Here is a 23,059-nt window from a genome sequence, read left to right as displayed (position 1 = left end):
GTTGCCCATACTATTAAATTCAATCATTTTTCTTCTTTGATTCTATTTTTCTTTATTAATGTTTGTTTTTTCTAAACCTTTTTCTAACTTTATCAAATCTCTTGAAGTTATCACATTTCTTGAAACCATTTACTGCATTTTGCTGTATATAATGCGCTCCCGTGTATAATGCGTACCCATGTTTTTGGCCCAAACTTTCAGGGGGAAAAAATCTTTCATGTCAAAATTTTAATTTAAATTTTATTTGTTTACATTTAGGTACTTGTTTTTTGTATTTTAAAGGAACTTTAGCAGTTATTTTTTTAACGTATTATAGCATAAGAAATTTTATGTAACAAATAATTACAAAACACAAGAACCAGATACAAGGTACAAGAAATTTTATGTACCGGTAATAAGCTTAGGATATTTACGCTTCATAGAAGGCTAAGAACTCTTCATCCTTGCAAGTTTGTAAGTTCCACTAAACTAATTATCGTATCCCAGGGTATTATTTTTCATATGGATATCGTTATTGATTTCTAGAGTTACACTTTTGATTCATAAGCATAAATAAAAGAATAAAAAACATTTATATAGATATGGAATTAGTACTACCCATGTATAATGCACATCCTTATTTTTCCCTCACAAATTGGGCAAAAATAGAGCACAATATACACAGGAAAATACGGTAAATAGAAAAATTTTATTCAGTTGTATTTTCAGTTTTTATTCGAAGGATGGAATATTTTATCTAGCTTCAAGGCAAATGAATTACTTCTTGTCACTCTTCAGTAAACATAATCTTCTCTTTTTGGACTATATTAGCATATTTTTCTTGATGGCGTAGGGTTAAACTTTTGAAAAATCAAATATGCTGTGTTGGAATATGAATACTTGGAGGGTTTTAAGAAGTGAAGAGTTATTCGTTCTTTAGATATTCTTCTCTGTGATTTTACCTCTAGTTAATCTTTCTGGTGACTGGCTGTGTTTCTTCTCTCAGTGTCTCTATTAGCAGACACTAATTCCAGTGTGTCCGCTCATTGCCTCTTCACCCACATTATCTGATGTCCTATCCCCTGTTCTGAAACCAGATAACCATGAATCCACAGTCTTATTCTACGTACAGTTAGAAGTCAGTCAGTCCTGGAAGGGATTCAAGATCTCCTATAGAAGAAGGTCTCCACTTTTCTATACAATAAGTTATATGGCTTTAGAGATAATTATCACACCCCATGACCTTTGCTCTTTTTTGGTTTGTACTGTGTTTTGAAGTATTGAGATTCTTGAAGACAAAACATTATTCACCAACCTTAACTTTTTAATAGCTTCTAGATTTCATGCTAAGTGAGGCTTATAATTAGGTAGTAGGCATTGCTTATTTTAAATTTTTTTAAACGATGTAAAAGATTACACAAAAATAAAATTGGGTTTTCAAATTCTCCACCTGTAAGATGAGGAACTTTAGAAGAGCTAAAAAGCTGCATTTCAGTTCCAAAAAATGTTGACTCTCAAATCAAACCAACTTCAAAGCATATTTTTAAAAAGCAAAACAGAACCTCCTTTGAATAAGTAAAATTGAGACAGAAGATTTGTAGTGTTGTTTTGCGTCTTTATGTATCTATTACTATATTCTCTTTAAATTACCGGTGAAATTTTTTCTTTAAGGATGAGACACAAGTAAAGCATTTGGGGAGGCACTTTGTGCATGAGTGGGACTGGTGGGCTCGACTGTAAGATGACTGGTCAGGGACCCAGCCATTTGTTTAAGCCTCCCAGGTATCAGTATCTATAGATCTGCTTTTTTAGGGGAATTTAGTTTTTCAGGAAGAATCATTCAATCTTTGGTGCGTGGGAGTGCCAGATATTATTCTGGGCTACCATGGTGTTTGGCCCCAAGGGGTTTGGGGATGAGGTGGTGATCTTGTCATTTAGTGTGTAGACTTTCACTTAACCCCCACTTCGTCTGCCCCCACCCTCACTTCAGTTTCTTACCTTTTTTCTATTATATACTTTATCTGGTTGGCTTCTTCCAGTCTCCAGTGGTTGGAAGTAGAAGTCATCCAATGGATGGTGGTGGAATAACTTGATTATCTGGGGTGTAAGCGGTATCCTGGGGAATTGATAGCTTCTTTTAAGCATTTGTCCTATTTCCTACTCTGTCTTGCTTTCTTAACTCTACAGCGTCTTTCTATTTTTATTCCCTATTATAGATTAGCTTTACATCTAATAAAGGTAGCACTTGATGGAAAGCATAAATAAGAGACCACAAGCTTAGAGTCAAACTTTGGTAAAATTATTTCACTTCTCTGAGCTTGTTTCTGCCGCTACAATGGGGAGAGAAGAGCAGCCTCATCAGATGGTTAGGATTAAGTAAGATTATGCATAATTGCCTGACACAAAGCATTCCAGTTATAAATGCTTATTCTTTTAAAAATAAATAATTTTTCCCCTCAGAATTTGATTAAATGCTCAGTTTTAGATAATCTGTCTAAAGATTTGAAATGAGCTATTAACTTGAGCTCTTTTTTTCAATTCTAAACTTTCCTATTCAGCAATTTGTAATGGAATTCACAGTGACCATTTAATCACCTAAATATTGCAGGTAAAATGCTGTTTGAAATGTAAGCAATTTAGACAGTAATTTTTAGATTTTACATTTGTAAAATGGCCCAATTATTAATCAGTATTTGGCAAAACACTTTTATAAGGAATTATAGACATTTCTTTATTATTGAAATTGCCCGTTGGTTTCTGTTAAACAGTCATCAGGCCTTTAATCCTGTTACTTATTTCTGTATCTGATTAGCAAGTCTGCATCAGAAATTAGTGATAGATTATAAGCTAGCGTTAGCAAAAATTTTTAAATTATCAATTACTGATTGCTTAATACATTCTGTGTCTTACAAGCTAATGAAAACTGTTGTGATGAAAACTGCTTATGCTTCAAGTGTTCTGCTTGACATTAGTGAATCTGAAATATTTTTGGAGTGCTTTATATAAAAAAAAAACACTAATTTTTTCACCCTTTTTGTTCTATCATTTTTTCTCTTTTTATTTCTTTATTCATTTTCCTACTCAACTCTTTCAAAAAAATTTTACTTCTCCCTCAGACAAACAACCCTCCTCCCACATGTACTCTTATACACTATTTATTCATGGTGCCCCATTCTAATGTCAGTGAATTAATTATTGATAATGTATCTCATTCATTCAAGATACTTTGTTACCTGTTGTGGTAAGGATAGCAAAAAAAAAAGTGTTTGGTTTCTGTCTTTCGTGGACTTATAGTATATTTGAGTTATGATTTATTTGAGAATAGAAAATACATGAACATTTAATTAACACCGACAATAATGTAGATGCTGGATAGCAAGGCGAATTTTATTGTCAAATGAATTTAAATAATAACTCACTTCAGGAACAAAGTGTTCACTCTAAATAAAAAGATTTAAACTAACATTTGTTGAGATCTCGCTTTGTACAGGTTTGTATTAAAAGCTATAGTGCTCATTTAATTTTCAGTATCTCTTTAAGGTAGGTAGTTTTAGTCCTAATTGGTAAATGACTAAACTAAAGGCTCAGAAACAAGGTAAGCCAGCCAGAAAAGGGTAGAGATGGCAATTTCCTGACATTTTGTTGAGCGAGCTTTAAAGAAGAGTAGGATTAATAATTAGCTGTAGGAACATAATCAGAGGCTGGTGTGCCAAACAACAAGCTGTGTTGAAGGGCTAGGGAGCAGCCCAGTGTCACTGGAAGAGAAAGTTGTGGCATGGCGAAGTGGAAAATAGGGTCCAACAGTAGAACAATTGAAGACACGCATGCCAGGTGAAGGAATTTGAACTTGACCCAGGAGAGCAGTGGCAAGCCACCCAAGGATTTGGGCCAGAGGAGGGAAAGAACAGCTGTACTTTAGGAAGGTTAGCCTGAAAAGAGGGAAGCTTTTTGAATAGTAGCCAATAGGAGGCTCGTATAGCAAATGAACTATGAGTGGTAAGAGTCTGGACTCTGGTGATAGCATGAGAAAAAGAAAGGGGTCTTTATAAGACATTTTGAAGGTAGAATTGACAAATCTTAGTGATGGAATGGCTAAAAACATAAAACATCTAAAAATTTTAGCATACTTTGCTATAAGGATGACTGTTACCATTCTTTATTTCAGGAAAAGTTCTTTTGCATTTGTTTAAATTAAAATTTTACTCAAAACTGTTTATTTTGTATATTAAAAACTCCTAGGAAAAAAGTAAATTGATGAGAAATTCTTTAACTTGTGCCTTTTAGTTTTTCACTTTTATACCATAGATTATCGCAAAAACGTGAATTGGCAATTATCTTCCTTGGAATAATTATATTCCAATTATCTTCCTATAGATTATTTGTTAATTTTATGTCAATTTATTGAACTTCTGTTTGAGAAACAAAAACAGTTTTTGAGATACATGAAATCTATTGCTGCTGAAAAAAAAAAGACTAAGTACGAAAACTCCATTAAACATATCAATTAAAGTGGGCTAGTCCATAAGAATTTAGGCTAATCTCTGCCTGCCTAAATTCTGAACTTCGTATACAGTTTAAGAAAAAATAGGCACAATCTTTGCATTCAAAAGAACTCTTGAGCTGAAGTGTAAAATAAAATAAATTTTGATATGAAGAAATTTTATTACTCCTTAAAAACTAATAGGTATTTTTAATGTTTTGCTATCTATTTCACTGTCATTTGACAGTGTACTTGTTGTGTCAGTAAAAAGTAGCAATATATGGTTCTAATAGAATCCTTTGATTGGAAAGGGTACATAAAATTGTATTAATGTCAAAGAATATCTTGATTTCAGGATGCCCCTAAATCGGGTACTAGTTGCAGCTCTCGCTGTTCAAGTTCCAGACAGGATTCTGAGAGCACAAGGCCCGAATCTGAAACAGAAGATGTGTTATGGGAAGACTTGTTACATTGTGCAGAATGCCGATCATCTTGTACCAGTGAGACAGATGTGGAAAATCCTCATATTAATCCATGTGTGAAAAAAGAATATAGAGACGATCCTTTTCATCAGGTTGGTTTCCAGTCTTGGATTATGTGGGGCTATCAGTCCCGCTCCTTTGAATGTATGTGCAGATTTTATAGAAGTGAAGAAAAAGCTTACATCTGATTAAAATAATATTCCCATAATTTTTTTTTTTTAAATATGAGCTGTGGTCTGGCTTCATCGAAACATAGAATCTCAGTATTTATGTTATGGTTGTGTCTCTCACCTTGGAAACATATGTTCCATGAGAGGTTGTTGGTAAATGGAGTTTTGTAAGTCAGATTGTGTTGTAGAGATGCAATTATATTTTTCTCACTCAACGTACATCATGGTCAGGTCATCTGCACCTGTGGCCTGAACTCCACCCGTAGATTATGATTCACAAATCTGCATTTCATGAATACAGATTTGTATCTCCAAGTGCTGTAGTAATGCTATCCAATAGAAATAAAATGAGAGTCACATATGTAATTTTAAATTTTCTGATAGCCTTATTAAAAACACTTAAAAATGGAATTAGTTTTAATATGTTTTATTTAAACAGTATATTTAAAATATCACTTCAACTAATGAAAAATATTAATGAAATATTTTACTTTTTTTATACTGTCTTCAGAATCTATTGTGAACACTTACAGCACATCTTATTTGTACTAGCCACATTTCAAGTGCTCGGTGGCCACATGTGAGTAGGGCATACCATCCTGGACAACATTTGAATGTCCTACCAGTACCTCAGATTTAAGCAAACATACCATCTTCCCTCATATATCTGTTTTTCTTATGGCACTCGGGTGACAGCTCCATTATCCACTCCCTTGTCCCGAGACGCGGTGGTCATTTAAAATCCTCACTCTTCCTCACTTTCATTTCTTTCTTATCCAAGACCTCAAACAGTCCTAATAAATAAAACCAAAAAGTAAACTCTTAGAAACCTAGAGCTAGAAAGGAACTTCCTTAACTTGATAAAAGGTAGCTGTGAAAGAACCTTCTAACAACCTACGTATTTAATGATGAAATTTTAGGAGCATTTTCATTAAAGGCAGGAACAAGACAGATACCCATTATCACTGCTTTTTCTATCAAAATCCTACCAGCATGTTTGTTTGTCTGTTTTCAGTTAGACTTAGACTGATTTAAAGTTTACATTAAAGAACAAACTGTTAATAGCAAAAACAATTTTAAAGAACTACAGGAGACTTTCCCTACTAGATATAAAAATTTACTTCAAAGGTATAATAATTAAGATAGTATGGTATATGTGTATGCTATAGACTGAAAAGTTGTGTCCCCACCAAAATATATATGTTGAAACCTAATCCCCAGTGTGATGGTATTAGGAGGTGGGGCCTTTGGGGGGTGATGAGGTCATGAGGGTGGAGCCCTCATGAATAGGATTAGTATCCCTATAACAGAGGTCCCAAAGAGCTCCCTTGCCCCTTCCACCAGGTGAGGTTACAGCAAAAAGAGGGCAATCTATGAACCAGGAAGTGGAATCACCAGACACCAAATCTGTTGGCACCTTGAGCTTGGACTTCATAGCCGCCAGAACTGTGAGAAATAGATTTCTGTTATTTCTAAGCCATCCAGTCTATGACATTTTGTTATAGCAGCACCAAAGAGACTAAGACAGCATATAAACAAATAGACCAATGAGTCAGAATAGAAAACCCCAAAATAGATACATACTTATGTGGATCCCTGCTATGTAACATAAGTAGCATTACAAATCAATGGGAAAAGATGGACTGTTCAGTATATGGTTGTGGGACAAATGATTATCCATAATAAAAATTTATTCCAAATAGTTCCTAAATGTGAAGAAGCAAAACTTTAAAATATTTAGAAGAAAATATAGAGGAAAATCTTTGTTACTTCAGGTATGAGAAGAATTTTTTGAATAAGATACAAAAAGCAAAATATCAAAAATTAGGAGATTCACAAATTTAAATATCTTAAAACTTTGGGCTAAAAAATTAAGCCATAAATATTGTTAAAAGAAAAGCCACAAGCTAGAAGATATTCCCAACATATCAAAGTATTACTATACAGTGCATATAAAGAATGAGTAAGTAAAACACAAATGACTCAATGGACAAATGGACAAAGAATGTGCAAAGGCATTCACCTAGATGGATAATATGTAAGTAAAAATAGTCAGCCTTGTTAATAATCAGGAAAGTGTAAATTAGAACAAAGATATAATTTCATATTGATCAGATTGTCAAAAAATTTTAATCTCATAAATTACACTGTTGGCAAGAATGTGAAGAAAGAACTCTTATTCAATGCTGATGTTACTATAAATTTGTACAACTACTTTGGAGAGCAGTTTCTCATTACATAGTAAAATTGAAGGCCTGCATACTGTAGGACTCTTTTATCTGACCCCAAGGAAACTTTAGAAGATAGGCACAAGGAGATACATAAAAATAATTTTTATGTGTATGATACTGCATTGTGCATAATGGTGAAAAATTAAAAATAATTTAATAGCCAACAATAGAATTAATAAATTATGGCATATGATAAAACAACATACAGCAGTGAAATTGAATGAACTCGGCTTCATATATCAAAAGGAATAAATCTTGTGAATATAAAAAGGAATAAATCTTATGAATGGAAAAAGCAAGTTGCAGAAGTATACATACAATATACCATTTATATAGTTTTAAAACATAAGGCTATATTATATATTGTTTATTGATAATAGCATGTGCAGAAAGAGTTTAAAAATATGCAAGGGAATAATATACACCAAATTTAGGATAATAGATCTGAGGAATGAAAGAAGGAATTGAGAGTAGGGAAGGGTACAAATGAGTTTCAATTTTGCTTTTAATATTTTTTTAATTAACATATCTGGAGCAAATAAGGGGGGATAGTTAAAATATGATAAAGTCAAGTATTATTATTCTCTATCTGATTGAAATGTTTCACTTAAAAAAATATATCCATTAGTTCTGGCTTTGGCCATGGGAAAAGTGTCAGGGGAAAGAAGCTTTGCTGCAGGGGTTTGAGAGGTGAGAATGAGGAATGAGGTTTAAGAAGTACGGCCATGAACGTTTGAAAAATGAACTAGTAGTTAGATGGGGAAATAGAGCTGAAGGAATGTGTTGGTTCCCACCTGACTCCCCAAGTCAGGAAATATCTGACCACATTATTTTTATATATTTATTATATTTATATATTTTTTATATTTATATATATTATATATATATATTTATATATATATATTTATATTTTATATATATATATATATAAAATACGTAGGAGAAAACTAGCAGGGAAGAATTGAAGAGATACAGGAGAAAAAGTTGGATGAGATTTCTGGATGCTGGAAGGGAAGCATAATTGGGAAACTTAATTAGCCTTTCCCAGCAAGAGGAACACGTCCTCTGTTGAGATAGGAGGAGGAGGAGGAGCAGTGCATAAACGAGTAAGATGATGAGATAGTTACTGCCTAATGATCTCTATTCTGTGAGTGCAGGAGGTGAGGGGGTCTAACAGTAAGAAGTGAGGTGATGGGACCCTCATATGGGACTTGTGGATGGTGGTGAAGGCTTGAAGTTACCATTTGCAGGAAATGGAGACTGGGGAGAGAGACAGTATGTGAGTGCATGTACTTAAGCAACTTCACACATTAAAAGAGTCACACTGTCACTTTGTTGAGGGTCCAGCTGGAATCTGAAAACATGAATTTGTAGTTGCTCATTCCACACAGTTGTGTGATAGTTTCTGGAATACTGTTGTAATACTCATAACAATAGCAAACATCTAATTAGCATTTATTATACGCCAGGCCCTTTGCAAAGTAATCTAGTTGCATTATCTCATGTAATCCTCACAACCCATGACAGTGTGGTTTAGTTTTTATTTTATAGATGAGGAAATTGAGGCTCAATTACATAATGCACCGAAAGTCACACAGCATAGTTGCTATTTAAAGGACAGAAGAGGGGATGGTATGCTGATTGAAATAATAGATAGGGTAGGAGTCTAGACATGTTAGATTGAGAAGGAAATGAAACCAAGAAGGGACTGATAGATTAAAGGATTGGTGTGCATTCAAGGAAACAAGTGTTTTAGAATTGAAGGTTTGAGAGATCTGTTAAGATAAGAGGTGTGTTTGAAGACTCATTTCAGAAGTGGAGCAATTCTGTGTGGTGAAGAGGTCCAGGGTGTGTCCGTGAGAATAGCGGAAGGTTCCTGGAATTTAAGAAGGAAAAAAGCAGCGATCAGTCCATGAGAAGAGGGTTGATCCACGGGTCTGGACCTCCAGCGTCTGTATGTTCATCTGGGTCACTGAAGACCACAATGGGAGGGAGGTTCAGGACCATGCTGTGAGCTGTTTTCCCGGCAACACCTAAGTGGCCTCAAAGTGGGGACCCTGGTTGAGTCACACAGTGCCTGTTACATAGTATGCGTTTAATAAATATGAGTTGGGTGAGTGAATGAAATGAAATAAATTTTTTTTCTAAACATGTCGATTAGGCTTTTCTTAAATGATTAAAAATTGTGTTTAATGAATGCTATACAGAATAAATTGGCACTGAATCTGTCACATCATTCTGCTCCCTTTTTGGTAAGATGAAAATTTTTAAGTGTTCTACTTGGCACGACTGGTTATAGTATCCATTGGTTTTGCTTTTGGATGAAAGACTTGATTTTACACACATTTCTTATTCTCAGACTTCTGAAGAATAAGCTCAGGTTTTCAGTTTTACTGGTAGCCACGTAATGGAAATTAGCTCCCTTTGATGAAAAGCTACTAGTTTTTTCTTGTCTGACTAAGGTCTTTGTTAGGTTTGGAGGGCCCTTTTCTGCCCAACGTAAAATACTGAAAAATCCCTCCCATGAAGAAACTGAGCATTTGAATCAATGTATTCTAGTCAGGATGTTAGCAAATCTATAGTTTTGTTTTTTAGGTTTTTTTAATTGTTTGTTTTATTTTCTTTGTAAACAGTACCTGAAACATTTATACAGGAGAAAATTTTCCTCCTGTAGTCATGGCTGAGTATATAATAAAATATAAAGCCATATTAAAATGAAATTCATCTTTCAGTAGGTAAAGCCAGATTTTAATGAGTACAGTTCCCACAGGTGGGAACTCCAGTAAAGCAGTTGTCATGATGAATTTATTTGAGATAAAACCTGCCAACATTTAAGTGTTATGGTTTTAAGGAAGTTTTGAATGAACAAGGAGCAAAGCAGTTGAGATTTTGAATGAGAATAAAGAACAATCATTAAGAGTTCCAAATTTCAGTTTGAAAAACATACTAAAGAACCTATATGATAAAATTATAAAATGGGATTATTTGCTCTGATGTTTCCCCTGAGCCTTTTCAAAAAATTGTTTCATGTAATACTGCTCTCCACACAGTTCGGCAGTGCCTGTTTCAACAAGACGGTCTTTCAGAATTTTTGTAAGCACAAGTATAGGGTTCTTTTAATTAACTTTTTAAATTCACCAGTTTCTAGTTGCATTCTTCGCTATTGCTTTCTGGCTTTCTAGAAATAGGGAAATGATTGTCAGATGCTAGTTAGAGTAACTGACAAAGTAGCTGGGAAGAATGAGCACTTTTGGAAGGACAGTGAAGAACTTCTTGATTTCCTGTTTCTGTGTCTAGATGGACCTTCGTGGTGTTGATGTACCTTGCTTCATGTAATTGAAAAACCTTTAATTCACTGTTACAGACTGAGCGTTAAAACGGAACTAAAAACAAAAAAAAGAAGCCTGTAAATCTGTGGTTGCAATCTGTTGCCTCTCAGGCTTAATACTTTCTATTCAGCTTCTCGCTTGTTCCTAGCTTTCTAGTTTCATTATGTTTTATAGTTATTAAACTTCCAGGGAAAGTTTGGTACATATTTTGATGCAAATTATTTCTGTCCCAAACCAGAATATTTTATTTGGAGATAAATTGAAACATTATTTGAAAAAATAAGTGGATAGTTAATAACCAGTATATCATAGCTCTTAAGGATCTCCAATAGTGAAATATATAACTCTGAAAGTTAATGTATATTAAAATGCTATATCTGTGGGTAAGATAAATTTTTAGAGGAAACCTGTTCCTAGTCAAATAATTACATGTAAAAGAGCTTTGCCAATAGAATGACCACTAGCACTATGATTTGCCTATAATTATTTATCAGTTTTTATTCTGTTTACAGTAAACATGGTATATATAGCTTTACATAAAGAAAATTAATGTATGAGGTCAGAATAATAATAATTTCCTTTCTCTGTTTTCTTACATATTACTGAATTATTTTATACCTTTAATGAAATGAATCAATGAAACTTTATTCTCCCTAGAGGAAAATGTATTCCTTAAATTTACAGAAACATTTCTTTACCATATTTTAATCACATTTTGTCCTCCAAAGAATAAATAAAACTAGGGTAGGTTATTCTGTTCATTGTTAAAAGTTATTTTAATGAAATGTGTTATTAAGTTAGTTAGAAATACTGTAATGCCAACAAATTCATCCCATTCTAAGTCTAATCTTTTAGTGTTACTTCTATCACTAGCTAAAGAAGACTGTTCCATTAATTTTGTTGCTACCTTTAACCCCCAACTATCCTATTTGGAAGTTTTATTCCTTTATGGGTCTAAAACAAACAAACTTAAGCATCTGATCCTTTGTATTAAAGCTTTCCATGTTTCTTTTTGCCTTTTTTATTTCTTGAAACATTGAGAAATACTTCATACTATTACTTGGGAGAGTACTTCTAGTTCTGTGTGCTTCAGTTTGCAATATTTGCTTTGAGAAAAAAAGTTAAATCAGTTCTTTGGAGAAATGCTATATTAAAATATCAGAAAAATAACTAAGTCAAATATTAAGTGTAGATATGTGAGGACGAGTGTCTTTCATGAGATTATATCACTATTTAGTCTTTCAAAGAGGTTCAATTCTCAGCTGTCATTTTTTTGTATTGAATGATCATGAGTTGAACAATTAGTAATATGAACAATTTGATGCCCATTTGTCTTTGAACATTAGTATATTAGTAGCTATGTAGACAGATTGAAAACTAAGTGCTTTTGCTGACAATTTTAGAGTATTTTTGAACAATATGTTGCCTAATAACTGTTATAGAAAGTTCTTAACTTACACATTTTTATAACTGTGTAATATCTTATGCCATCTGTTCAATGTATATGTATGCTAGCTAATTTTAAGATAGAATTTGTGTCATTGAAATTGTCTGTGTAAGTACAGACATAGCTATGCACATATATGTATGTTTTATTTATAAAACATTAATGCATTCACCAATTTCTATTTTTTAGTATAGTTAAAATTATGTCTGTATATACATGTGTATGTTTTATTTATGAAATGTGATAAATGTATTCACCGATTTCTATTTATTTTTCGTAGAGTCATTTGCCCTGGCTCCATAGTTCCCACCCAGGATTAGAAAAAATAAGTGCTATAGTGTGGGAAGGCAATGACTGTAAGAAAGCAGACATGTCTGTACTTGAAATCAGTGGAATGATAATGAACAGAGTGAGTTTTTAAATTTTATTTTTTTAGTTCAAGGATAAGATAGTGATTATTAATATATTAAGTAATTACTGGAATATTTATAACCTACTGTTTTCATTTCTTCAACCTTAAAAACATAAGTTAACTGTATTTGCTCTGTCGGTGATTTAAACAGTGAATTGTCAGCAAACCACTCTGATCTTTTAGTGTTTCATTCTTGTGACATGAGTAGATACAATCTAAAATTTTCTTATTTTATATTATTCTTTCTTTTTCTTTCTGTGGATGAAATTGAGGAACTACTAGATATATACAAGTTTTGATGAAGATTTATTTTTCTTTATCGTCCCTCCTGGTTCATTTATTTATTAGTACCCAAAACATTAAAAAAACAATTTCAAACTTAGTAAATTAGTATTAGAAAATTAGAAAATTAGTATTGATTAGAAAATTAGTATTGATACTTGCTCGCCTAGTTAAATGTATAAAAGTAATGCAACCAGTGGTAAACATTTTGAATAATTTGAAGTAGAGTACATTTACTATGGATTTTAATTTCAGTTTCTATTCAGTTGTTTCTTTTATCAGATCATTGCTACATTTTAAATTTTACTTGGTTCCTCTGGACAACTAGTCATGATTTAACTCTCAATTCTAAATATCTTGTGGGTTGTTATGCTAGAACTGTTGTACACACTTTATATAGAAGATGAATTAAAATAAGTGGCTCTAGAAATTTTTCTACTTCCTCTTACATATCTCAGTATGAGCAATGAAAAGCTACTGACAAGCAATCTCTAGAGACTTAACTCTAGTTGGTGCTCTGTACATCTTAACAATCTGTGAACCAGCAGATCATTTACATAATGTATAATAAGATGGTAAAAAGTTAGCTAGGTGATATTTAATGGATCTCCCAGTTCCATCCATCTTATATTTTCTTATTATTTTATTTTCAGTTTTTTATAATCCCCCCACCCTCTTTTCTCCTCTCTTATTTAATTTTCCTCCTCTAACATACTCTCTTCTAAAATGGTTTTAGAGTTTAAAGAGACATCCATTTATATTGAATTCTTTGAAGAAAAACACAAATTATAAATTTATCAAATAAGTATAATTCTAGAATTCTTTCTTTCATTAATTAAATTTAAGTGGATGTGAGATCTCATTCTTTAATATTGCAGTGTTTGTGAATATGTCTAACATTTGAAATGAGATACATTAAAATATTTTCAAGATCTGGGTAAGACCAAGAGAGTTAATCCTTTTATATCTACTTAGTGAATTAGAGAGCTAATAATGAACTGTTTTTAAAAACTGAAGAAATAATGACTTTTTTATGTGTAATAGGCTCTCAACCTCTGAGTAAGTTATAATTTTATTACTCATGTATTAAAACTAATATATTTTAACAAAATGACTTCATATTGCTATAAATAAAACCATACTTAATAGGAATTCATGTTACTGTAGGTAAATCTGTATAAGTTTTTTTCTTTTTTTCTTTTCTCCCTATAAAGGTGAACAGCCATATACCAGGAATAGGATACCAGATTTTTGGAAATGCAATCTCTCTAATCCTAGGTTTAACTCCATTTGTTTTTCGACTCTCCCAAGCTACAGACTTGGAACAACTCACAGCACATTCTGCTTCAGAACTTTACATGATTGCATTTGGTTCTACTGAAGATATCATAGTTCTTTCTATGGTTATTATAAGTTTTGTGGTTCGTGTGTCTCTTGTGTGGATTTTCTTTTTTTTGCTCTGTGTAGCAGAAAGAACTTATAAACAGGTGGGTATAATATAGACTTCTGAATAGAGACTATTTTATTCTTGTCCTAATACTCCAAGTATTCTGAAGTATTTAATATTTCATTTTGACCTGCTAATTATTTTCCTGTTTTGATTTTGTGGTACTTAACTATTAAAATCATAACAATCCATATTTTGTTGATTTTTGTTTTTCCGTGGTAAGCCACTTGAAAATTAATTCTTACCTTTACCTTTTTTAGCGATTACTTTTTGCAAAACTCTTTGGACATTTAACATCGGCAAGGAGGGCTCGAAAATCTGAGGTTCCTCATTTCCGGTTGAAGAAAGTACAGAACATAAAAATGTGGCTATCTCTCCGGTCCTATCTTAAGGTAAAATGATAGAGATAAAAGTACTCTTAACATGCTGTCTCCTTCTCAGAATTCAACTTTCTTTCTTAATATGTATGTATGTCTAGATGTATAGTCACATATGTATTCACATCGTACTGTGTGACCCATACTTGTTCTTTTAGATCCATATGCAGAAATCCGAAATAAATGTTTCACTGGTTCTTTATAGTAGAATACCTGAAGTCTACAGGCTTTAAATGCATTTGAAGTAGATGATTCAAGATCAGATTGTCCTGAGTTTATCTGTGTTCATAATCTCACCAATTTCTGCTCATTCATAAGCTAGATCAGGGGTGTCCAAACTGCTGCCCGTGGGCCAACTGCGGCCCGCAATCCATTGTTAATTGGCCCGCAGCAAATACCAAAAATACATTTAGTTCACTTAAATAAACCAGGTGAGGCAATACGTACTTCACCTCGAGTGAGTGGCCCAGCTGTTTGTGTATTTTACCGCATATGGCCCTTGGTGAAAAACGTTGAAAAAAGTTTGGACACCCCTGAGCTAGATTAAAGATTTTGTTTCTGCCTAGAATGGTTATCACAAGCCAGCAGAGGGAGCCCACTGCTTTAAAAAGAATTTGAAAAAAATAATGAGTAATCAATAAGTCCCCTCATTGAAGTGGCACCTATTACTATTTAAAAATATTAGCTTGCAATTCTAAGTCATTTTTTCCATACTGTTATTTTAATCTTTTAAAATAACTTTCCTAATTATGGAAATAAGATTAAAAAAAGAAACTCAGGAGGGAAATGGGGAACATCAATTAGTTTTAGGAAAACACTTCTTCTGAGGATTATTTCTTTGCTGCAGTAAGTAGCAATGTATTTCATTATGTATGGTGTAACCGTGTCTTAATAAAGGTGACCCAAATACCAGATGTCCTCTAGCATACCTATGTCTTTAATTCTTTTTATTGTGAAGTAACAACGAAGGAGTAAAGACAGTTTGCACTGTTTGTCTGCCCTTCTATTTAAAAAATTAATTATTCTCTTTGTTTAACTTGTTATTCAACTAATTGAGTCTCCATTGGGAAATGCTACAAATTGGCTTAGATTATTTTTTCTCACTGTGACATGTCTGTTGTCTGGAGAGATGAATATGTCTTTGGTGTGTGGCTTAGTGAAAAGCCAACCCAAGCTTCCCATCATTATCAACCCTAAGTAGGTTTTGCATTCTTTTGTCCATTGATTACCTTATTTAGTAAACATTTAGTTAATGTTAACCATGTGTCATCCACTGTACATGAGATGAAAGTCCCTTCCCTCAGGAGCTTATACTTCAGTGAGGGAAATATTTAACCCCAGACCTAGGAATTATCCTTGGATTTTACTTCCTTGTATTTCCACCATCCGATTTATCACCGATTCCCACCTTTCTGCTTCCAAGATACGTCTTGAATTCATTTACTTCCATTTGTTTCTATTTCCATTGCCTCCCAGCCCCCAATTGAACCAGTCGTCTTCTGTATTGGGCTACTTTCAGTTGCCTCTTACCTGGCTTCCCAGCATTCATATTTCCTCCTTCCAATACTTTCCTCAGTCTGCTACCAGAAATCTTTTACAAAATGTAGATTTGACCATGTAATTCTTAGAACTTTTTCGAGGTTCTCTGTTGCTGTTAGGATAAAGAACAAAATGTTAACAGGGCTTATAACGCCCTTCTGACCTAGCTCCTAGACAGCCTGTCTTTCTTGTCTCATTGTGAAACATTTTCCTGCCTACCTCCCAGCCACACTAGACTGCCTCGGTTCTGTGAGTGCACTATGATCTTCCCAGTTCTGTGCTCTTGCACATGGGCTTCTTTCTGCCCATCTTGCCCCTGTACCATAGTTGGGTATAAATATCACCTCCTTAGGGCGACCTTCTCGCGCCCACACAATGAATTTGAGAGCCAGGAGTGTGGGCTTGGGAAGGTCTCCCTGAGGAAGTGATTTACATCAAACTCTCTTCTGATTTTCTCAGAGCATTCTGTAGCTTTCCCTCACAGCACTCATCATGACTTGCCACATACGTGTACCTGTGGTTATGAGCTTGCTGTCTGGCTCCCTACTAGTTCCTGTGAAGGTTGGGACTATATCTGTTTTGTATTTCCAGCACCTAGCACAGAGCCTCATTCTGAGCAGGTGCTTAAGAGACATTTGTCGAGTAAATGAGTGGTGTTTTGAAAATGAAATATTTGGAAGTTATGCTAAGAATTCTAGGCTATATATTCACCATTTTCACTGTTTTGCAAATCCTCAGGAAGTAGTAACAGTTTGTAATTAAAATTCATTTGACAAATTAGGCATGTTTTCAACGTTATAAGTTATCAACCTGCAGTGATGGATCAGCACTTTAATTGAAAGCATGGAATTACCTGCTAATTAGTAAATATATTTAAAACTGTTTTCTCTTTTTTACCCCCAGCGTCGAGGTCCTCAGCGATCAGTTGATGTAATAGTTTCCTCTGCTTTCTTGTTGACTATCTCAGTTGTGTTTATCTGTTGTGCCCAGGTGAGTTAAATTATTCTGTGTAGAAATTAGATAATGAGATCTATAAATGTTTAGCCTCAGAAGGCTTTCTAATAATAAACAATAAAAGTAATAATATAAGTAAGTCTAGCTACACAATTTTGAAATTGACTTTTTGCAGTTTATTATTATTTTTCAGTAGAATAAATAAATGCACCTTATTCATCTCTATGTCACAACAGTGGCTAGCATATTCTCAGATGTCTGTTGATTGGACATATAATAATTAGTTTTTGTCTATAGTTCACCTAGTTATCTTAACTTCCCCCCAAAAAACAGGAATGACGCTAGGAATTCTTACTGATCAAGGTTAATCAGAAAACACAAAAGTATTTCAGGATATACTATGCTATAACATTTAAACTTTCATTTCAAGTAATAGGACATACTAGATTACCTGGAAATTCTTCTCCTTTAAAACATCATACAATGCTGCAAAAATAAAACCCAGCTTTTTAATATCCATATATGAGCTTTTTAAATACGCATATTGTGTGTGTGTGTGTGTGTGTGTGTGAGTTTTTAAGACAGTAAGAGGCCAAAATGAAGATAAAACTGAAAAACGGAGCAATTAAGTATATATTTTGATGCCATGGCAGCCCTAGGACAAGGAGGTAAGGTGCATTGTCAATCTTAGTGTCCTAGAAACTTGACATGTTATGCCCACATGAGGACAGAAGATGAGACCTTGACATACACTCTGATACATGCTTACCCCATAAGGCCAGAACCCTCAAAGGCCTATAGTCTCAGTGAAAAGGTGAATAAGAAAAACAGCCTGCCCACCAGCACAGGAAGACAATAAAGAAGCTTGTCGGACTCTGCCTGGACTCTGGCAAGAAGGTGGGGAAAGTCTGTCCTAAGAATATATAGCTGTAGGCCTGCCCTTATTACAGGTTCAGGTTTCAAATAAATGTACATTATAGATCTTGTCCTATAACCCTTATGTCAAGAAGTTAATTTAAAAAGTGATCCTAGGCTCCTGGATATGGTGGAAGCAAAACCAAGGCTATTTTGCCGTATGTGATTTCAATCTAGGTCTCACAAGATTTACACAGATAAAGCCTCTTCAAGTTTCAAAACACCTGAAGAAACAATCCACCATGTGTGGGTCAACTGATCAATAAACAGCAGGATTAAATCTCCAGCTACTTCAGATAATAGACTGATCAGATAGAAACTATAAGATAAGTTTGTTTAAAGTGATTAAAAACATAACACCATGAAAAAAAAGATTTGAAAGAGAACCAAAGAGTGCTTCAGAGAAATGAAAAATATGGTCATCGACATTAAAAATAAAACAAACAGAAAAAATAGCCAATTAAAGACAACTGAAAATCGTGAACTGAGAGATGGAAAAAATTACCCAGAATATAGGACAGGGATAAAGAGATGCAAATATGAAAAGGAGACTGAGATAGATGAAAGATCCAACGTATATCTAACAGGAATTCTAGAGGGAAAGAAGAGGGAAAACAATATTTGGAGAGATAATGGCTATGAATTTTTCTGAATTGAAGAAAAGCATTAATTTTCAAATTTAGGAAACACAACAAAAACAAGAAGCAGCTATAAAAGTAAATCCACACTTAGATACATTGTAGATAAACTGCCGAACAATCTTAAAATCTTAAAAGCAAACAAAAGGGAAAGACTGATGTCTTCATTCACAATTTCTTATTACATCTCAGTCTCTTCAGGATTTAATTGCCATGTTTCTGAAGTATATCCTGTAGTGCTTCTAGTCTTATAAATACAAAATCTATCGCTATCAACAAAAGACACATGAAACATAGTAATGTTGAAAGGTCTTAAATGTAAAAGGATAGAAAAAGATATTGTAGGCAAATACTAGCCAAGAGACAGCTGGTAAACTTACATTAGTATCAGATGAAATAGACTGTAATCCAAGAAGCCTGACAAAAATTAAAAGAATAATTCATCAAGAAGATCTAACAGTTGCAAACTTGTATGCGTGTAATCAAATAACTTTAAATATATCTGTATATAGCCAAAATCAATAGCACTGTATTGAGAAATTAACAAAATACCATGTTGGGAGGTTTCAGTACATTTCTTTTAGTAATTGATAGATTAAGCAGACAAAAAAATATAGTTAAGATATGTATCCAAATAAGAGAGTCAAAATTTTATTCTAAAATCGGAGAATATATATTCTTTTCAGGCATAAGGTCAGTTACAAAACTTTCCCATGTACTAGGCCACAAAGTACTTCTCAACGGATACCATACAGACCACTTAATCTAGGTGTAATGCAGTTAAAGTAGAAAACAGTGACAGCAACAAAAACCCTCATATATTTGGAAATTTTAAAATAGATAAATAACAAATACTGGGGGTGCCCAAAAGATGTATACAGGTGGACACTTCGGTCAACGTTGCTGAAGCATCAATAGTTTCTAGACGCTGATGGTAAGTAACCACTTGGAGCACCTCTTGTAATTGCAGAAGTCAAATGTGACTTGTATTCACCTTTTGTTATTGGCATATATTGAGTATTATAACTTTAATACAGTATTCCTTTCTTAAAATGTGTATACATTTTTTTGGCACCCTTTGTGTTAGAAAAGAAAAAGCACAGTATTAAACTGAAATACTGGCACAAATTATTTTTTAAAAGAATACCAGTATCTGTCATTAAAGTTGAAAGCTTACGTGGACAGTTTTTTTAGAAATTCATAATTCTTAAAACTGACTCAAAAAATAATTGAAAACCTGACACCTAAAACCATAAAGCAGTATTGATTCAGTAGTTTAAAAATCTGCCACCAACAAAACTCCCCTAGACCCATGATTTCACAGGTGAATTTTGCCAAATATTAAAATAAACAGGTAATCCTAATCCTACATAAAATATCTAGAGAATAGAAAAACGGGGCATATTTCCCCAACTCATTTTATGTGGCTAATATAATCTTGCTACCAGCACCAGAGAGAGCAGTAAGATAATGGGAAACCATGAACTAATTTCCCTTATTAACTTAGATGCACAATATTAGGACGATGAAGCCAGCAATTTAATAACAATGTGTGCCACGATCAAGATAGTTTATTCCAGGAACGCAAAGATTCTCAACTTTAGAAAATCCATTAATTGAGTTTGAGCTCCCTTAATTGACTAAAGGAGGAAGAAACATCCAATTATCTCAGTTAGATGCAGAAAACAAATTGGTAAATTTCAGTGGAGATTTATTGTACAGTGACTGGAAAATTCTGTCTGTCCTTAATCTGATAAAGCATATCTTTCAAAAATTAGAGCAAACATTGTACTTACAATATTTATTGCCTTAGAGGTATTAACAACTTTAAAATCAGAAATAAGACACTTACCTTCTCTACCATTTCTAGTGAGCATTTTGGTAGAAGATACTGACCAGGAAAGATGGACACAACATCAAAATAAAAAATCAAGTTTGCCCTATAAGACAGAGATCAGCAAACTTCCTCTGTAAAGGGTCAGATAGTATTTTAGACTGTTCCCTGATACATGCCGTCGTATGCATATATTTCTCTTCTCCCACACCCTTCCCTTAAAAATGTATGTATTACAAAAAACAACCATAATGACAAAATGGAGTCTGGGAAAAGATATTGACAAAATATGTAACTTAAATAGCGTTGTTATTCCGATATACAAGTAACTTCTACAAATCAATAAGAAAAGCAGACAACCTGATATAGAAAAAGTGGAATAGGAAAGGTTAACTTACAGACGAGGCCGCCCAATGACCAATAAGCATATGAGACATATTCATCCTCCCTAAGTAATCAGGAAAAGCAAAATCCAAACAATAAGATAATTTACACCCATCAGATCGGCAGGTATTAAGTTTGATAATACCAAATGTGGACATAAATGAGGAGTGAAGGGAACTCTGATAACACTGCTGAGAATATAAATTGGTACTCCTGTTTTAGTGAGAAATTTGTAATATATAGTTAAGTTGAATATGTGAATATCCAACCCAGCAATTTTACTTCTAGAGAGTCTTACACGCAAAGAAATGTGTAAAAGGATGTTTATTATAGCATTGTTTATAATGAGGAAAACTGACAGCAAAATAAATGTTAATTGATAGAGGAGACCAGTACATTGTGGTTGATTCTTTTACTATAATACCTTCCTTACAGGAAGGAGTTAGAATAAGTGACTTTGTATCATGTATCAGCATGGGTAAATCTTGAAAACAAAATTAAGTGAAACAAAAAGCAAATTGAAGAATGATATGGACAATGTAATAACATTTGTATAGATTATAAAATAGATGTAAAATAACTTAGTTTAAGGATATATATGTAGTTAAATTACATATATATAAACTACATATGTATTTGCGTGCATTATTTTTGCATGCAAAAAAGTTAATGTATTACCCTTACAAAGGGAATGGAGAAGAAGGGGAATAATAATCAAGGAAAAGTTTAAAGGGGCTTCAACTGAATCTTTAATCTTTTATTTTTTAATAATCTGAAAGAAATATTGTAAAATGTTAAGATTTGACAAAAATGGGTAGAGGCCCTATGTGGTTTGACTATATTATACTCTGTACTTTCTATGTGCTTGAAATATTTCATAATAGTGAAATGTTTTTAAAATGTAACACTACATTCATGATCAGTCTGTATGAAGTAGAATGTTATTTTCTGTTAAAAAGAATTTGAATCACATTGCTTCTTCATGTTGCCTTTTTCAAACACTTCTAGTTGCTTCATGTGCATGAGATCTTCCTTGATTGTCACTACAATTGGGAACTGGTAATCTGGTGCATCTCGTTAACACTTTTTCTCCTAAGATTTGTTACTCTTGGATCAGAAACAAGTAAAAAATATAGCAATACCTCAATATTACTAACAGAACAGGTGAGAATACATGTTTATTATGTTACAAATTAATGTCTTTAGTCTACATATGAAACTAAAATGTTATCATTTACTTCAAGTTTCTGAGGAGCCTGTGTTATTAGATTAAGACCATTTGTGTTGTAAAACAAAACTTGCCATTTGATAGGACACAAGCCTTTCTTCAGTGTTCCTGCATTGATGCAGACTTCAAATCTAATCTACTGTTTTTATGTCTCATCGTCAGTTGAAATGATGGATTTTAAACCATTAGTGGGATATATTTGTTTTGCTGTATTGCAGAGCCATGTTTGAATTTTTATTCAATAGAAAGGAGAAAGTATAATAATATTGATGGTTAACTTTATTTTGTATGAATTTAATATTTTCTTTACCATTTCATAGGAATTATTCAAGGAAACTTACCGCCAATGAACTTGAATATTTTTGTCAGGGGTAGTTTGATTTTAAAAAATTGATAACCTTGTCAAATGAGCTCAATTAAAACGAAAAGGGAGAGTAGGCAACAAACCAACTGATTAGCTTTAGTTATTATTATTCTTTAGGTTGATTTGATTCTGGGACTAAAGTGTTTCACCTTTTAAATAATGACATCCAGTTTTCCTTTCTTGTTTCAGCTTTTAATTGTATTTGAAAAGTTTAAATAGTTATTTTCTTATTAGAAAATAAGTTTATTGTGGGAAATTTGGAATATAAAGTATATATTAAGGAATATATTAAAGAATATAAAGTATATATTAAAGAATATAAAGCCCCTATAATGACAATAACCAGACAACTACCATTGATATTTTTTAAAGAAATTGAAAGATACAAACTCAAAATGACTATCGGTTATGATTTTAAGCATTTTTAATTATTTGCTTTTTTTATGAAAGATAAACCTATACTTGAAAATGGAGAAGAAACCTAACAAAAAAGAGGAACTGACACTGGTGAATAATGTTTTAAAACTGGCTACTAAACTGCTAAAGGTAAAAATAAAATTGAAAATG

The 23,059-nt window shown here is 33.1% G+C and overlaps 1 protein-coding gene across 6 annotated transcripts in view; it reads left to right on the top strand.

The window, feature by feature from the left end:
* Nucleotides 1-23,059, top strand: part of PHTF2 (putative homeodomain transcription factor 2) — a 107,641-nt gene that overhangs the window by 78,680 nt on the left and 5,902 nt on the right. For 4 of the 6 annotated variants that reach the window (XM_081080116.1, XM_081080120.1, XM_081080117.1 and 1 more), the window contains 7 exons: nt 4,815-5,033; nt 12,399-12,527; nt 14,027-14,299; nt 14,520-14,651; nt 17,079-17,165; nt 21,909-22,064; nt 22,943-23,038. In XM_081080116.1, coding sequence (XP_080936242.1) covers nt 4,815-5,033; nt 12,399-12,527; nt 14,027-14,299; nt 14,520-14,651; nt 17,079-17,165; nt 21,909-22,064; nt 22,943-23,038 — 1,092 coding nt within the window. The remainder of the gene's footprint in view (nt 1-4,814; nt 5,034-12,398; nt 12,528-14,026; nt 14,300-14,519; nt 14,652-17,078; nt 17,166-21,908; nt 22,065-22,942; nt 23,039-23,059) is intronic. The other 2 variants (XR_013995375.1, XM_081080118.1) reach the window with 2 other exon arrangements.

The sequence above is a fragment of the Rhinolophus hipposideros genome (genome assembly GCF_964194185.1).
Source record: "Rhinolophus hipposideros genome assembly, chromosome: 18".
Taxonomy (NCBI): domain Eukaryota; kingdom Metazoa; phylum Chordata; class Mammalia; order Chiroptera; family Rhinolophidae; genus Rhinolophus; species Rhinolophus hipposideros.
Note: the sequence above shows the minus strand (reverse complement) of the source record. Positions and strands in the feature narration are given on the sequence as shown.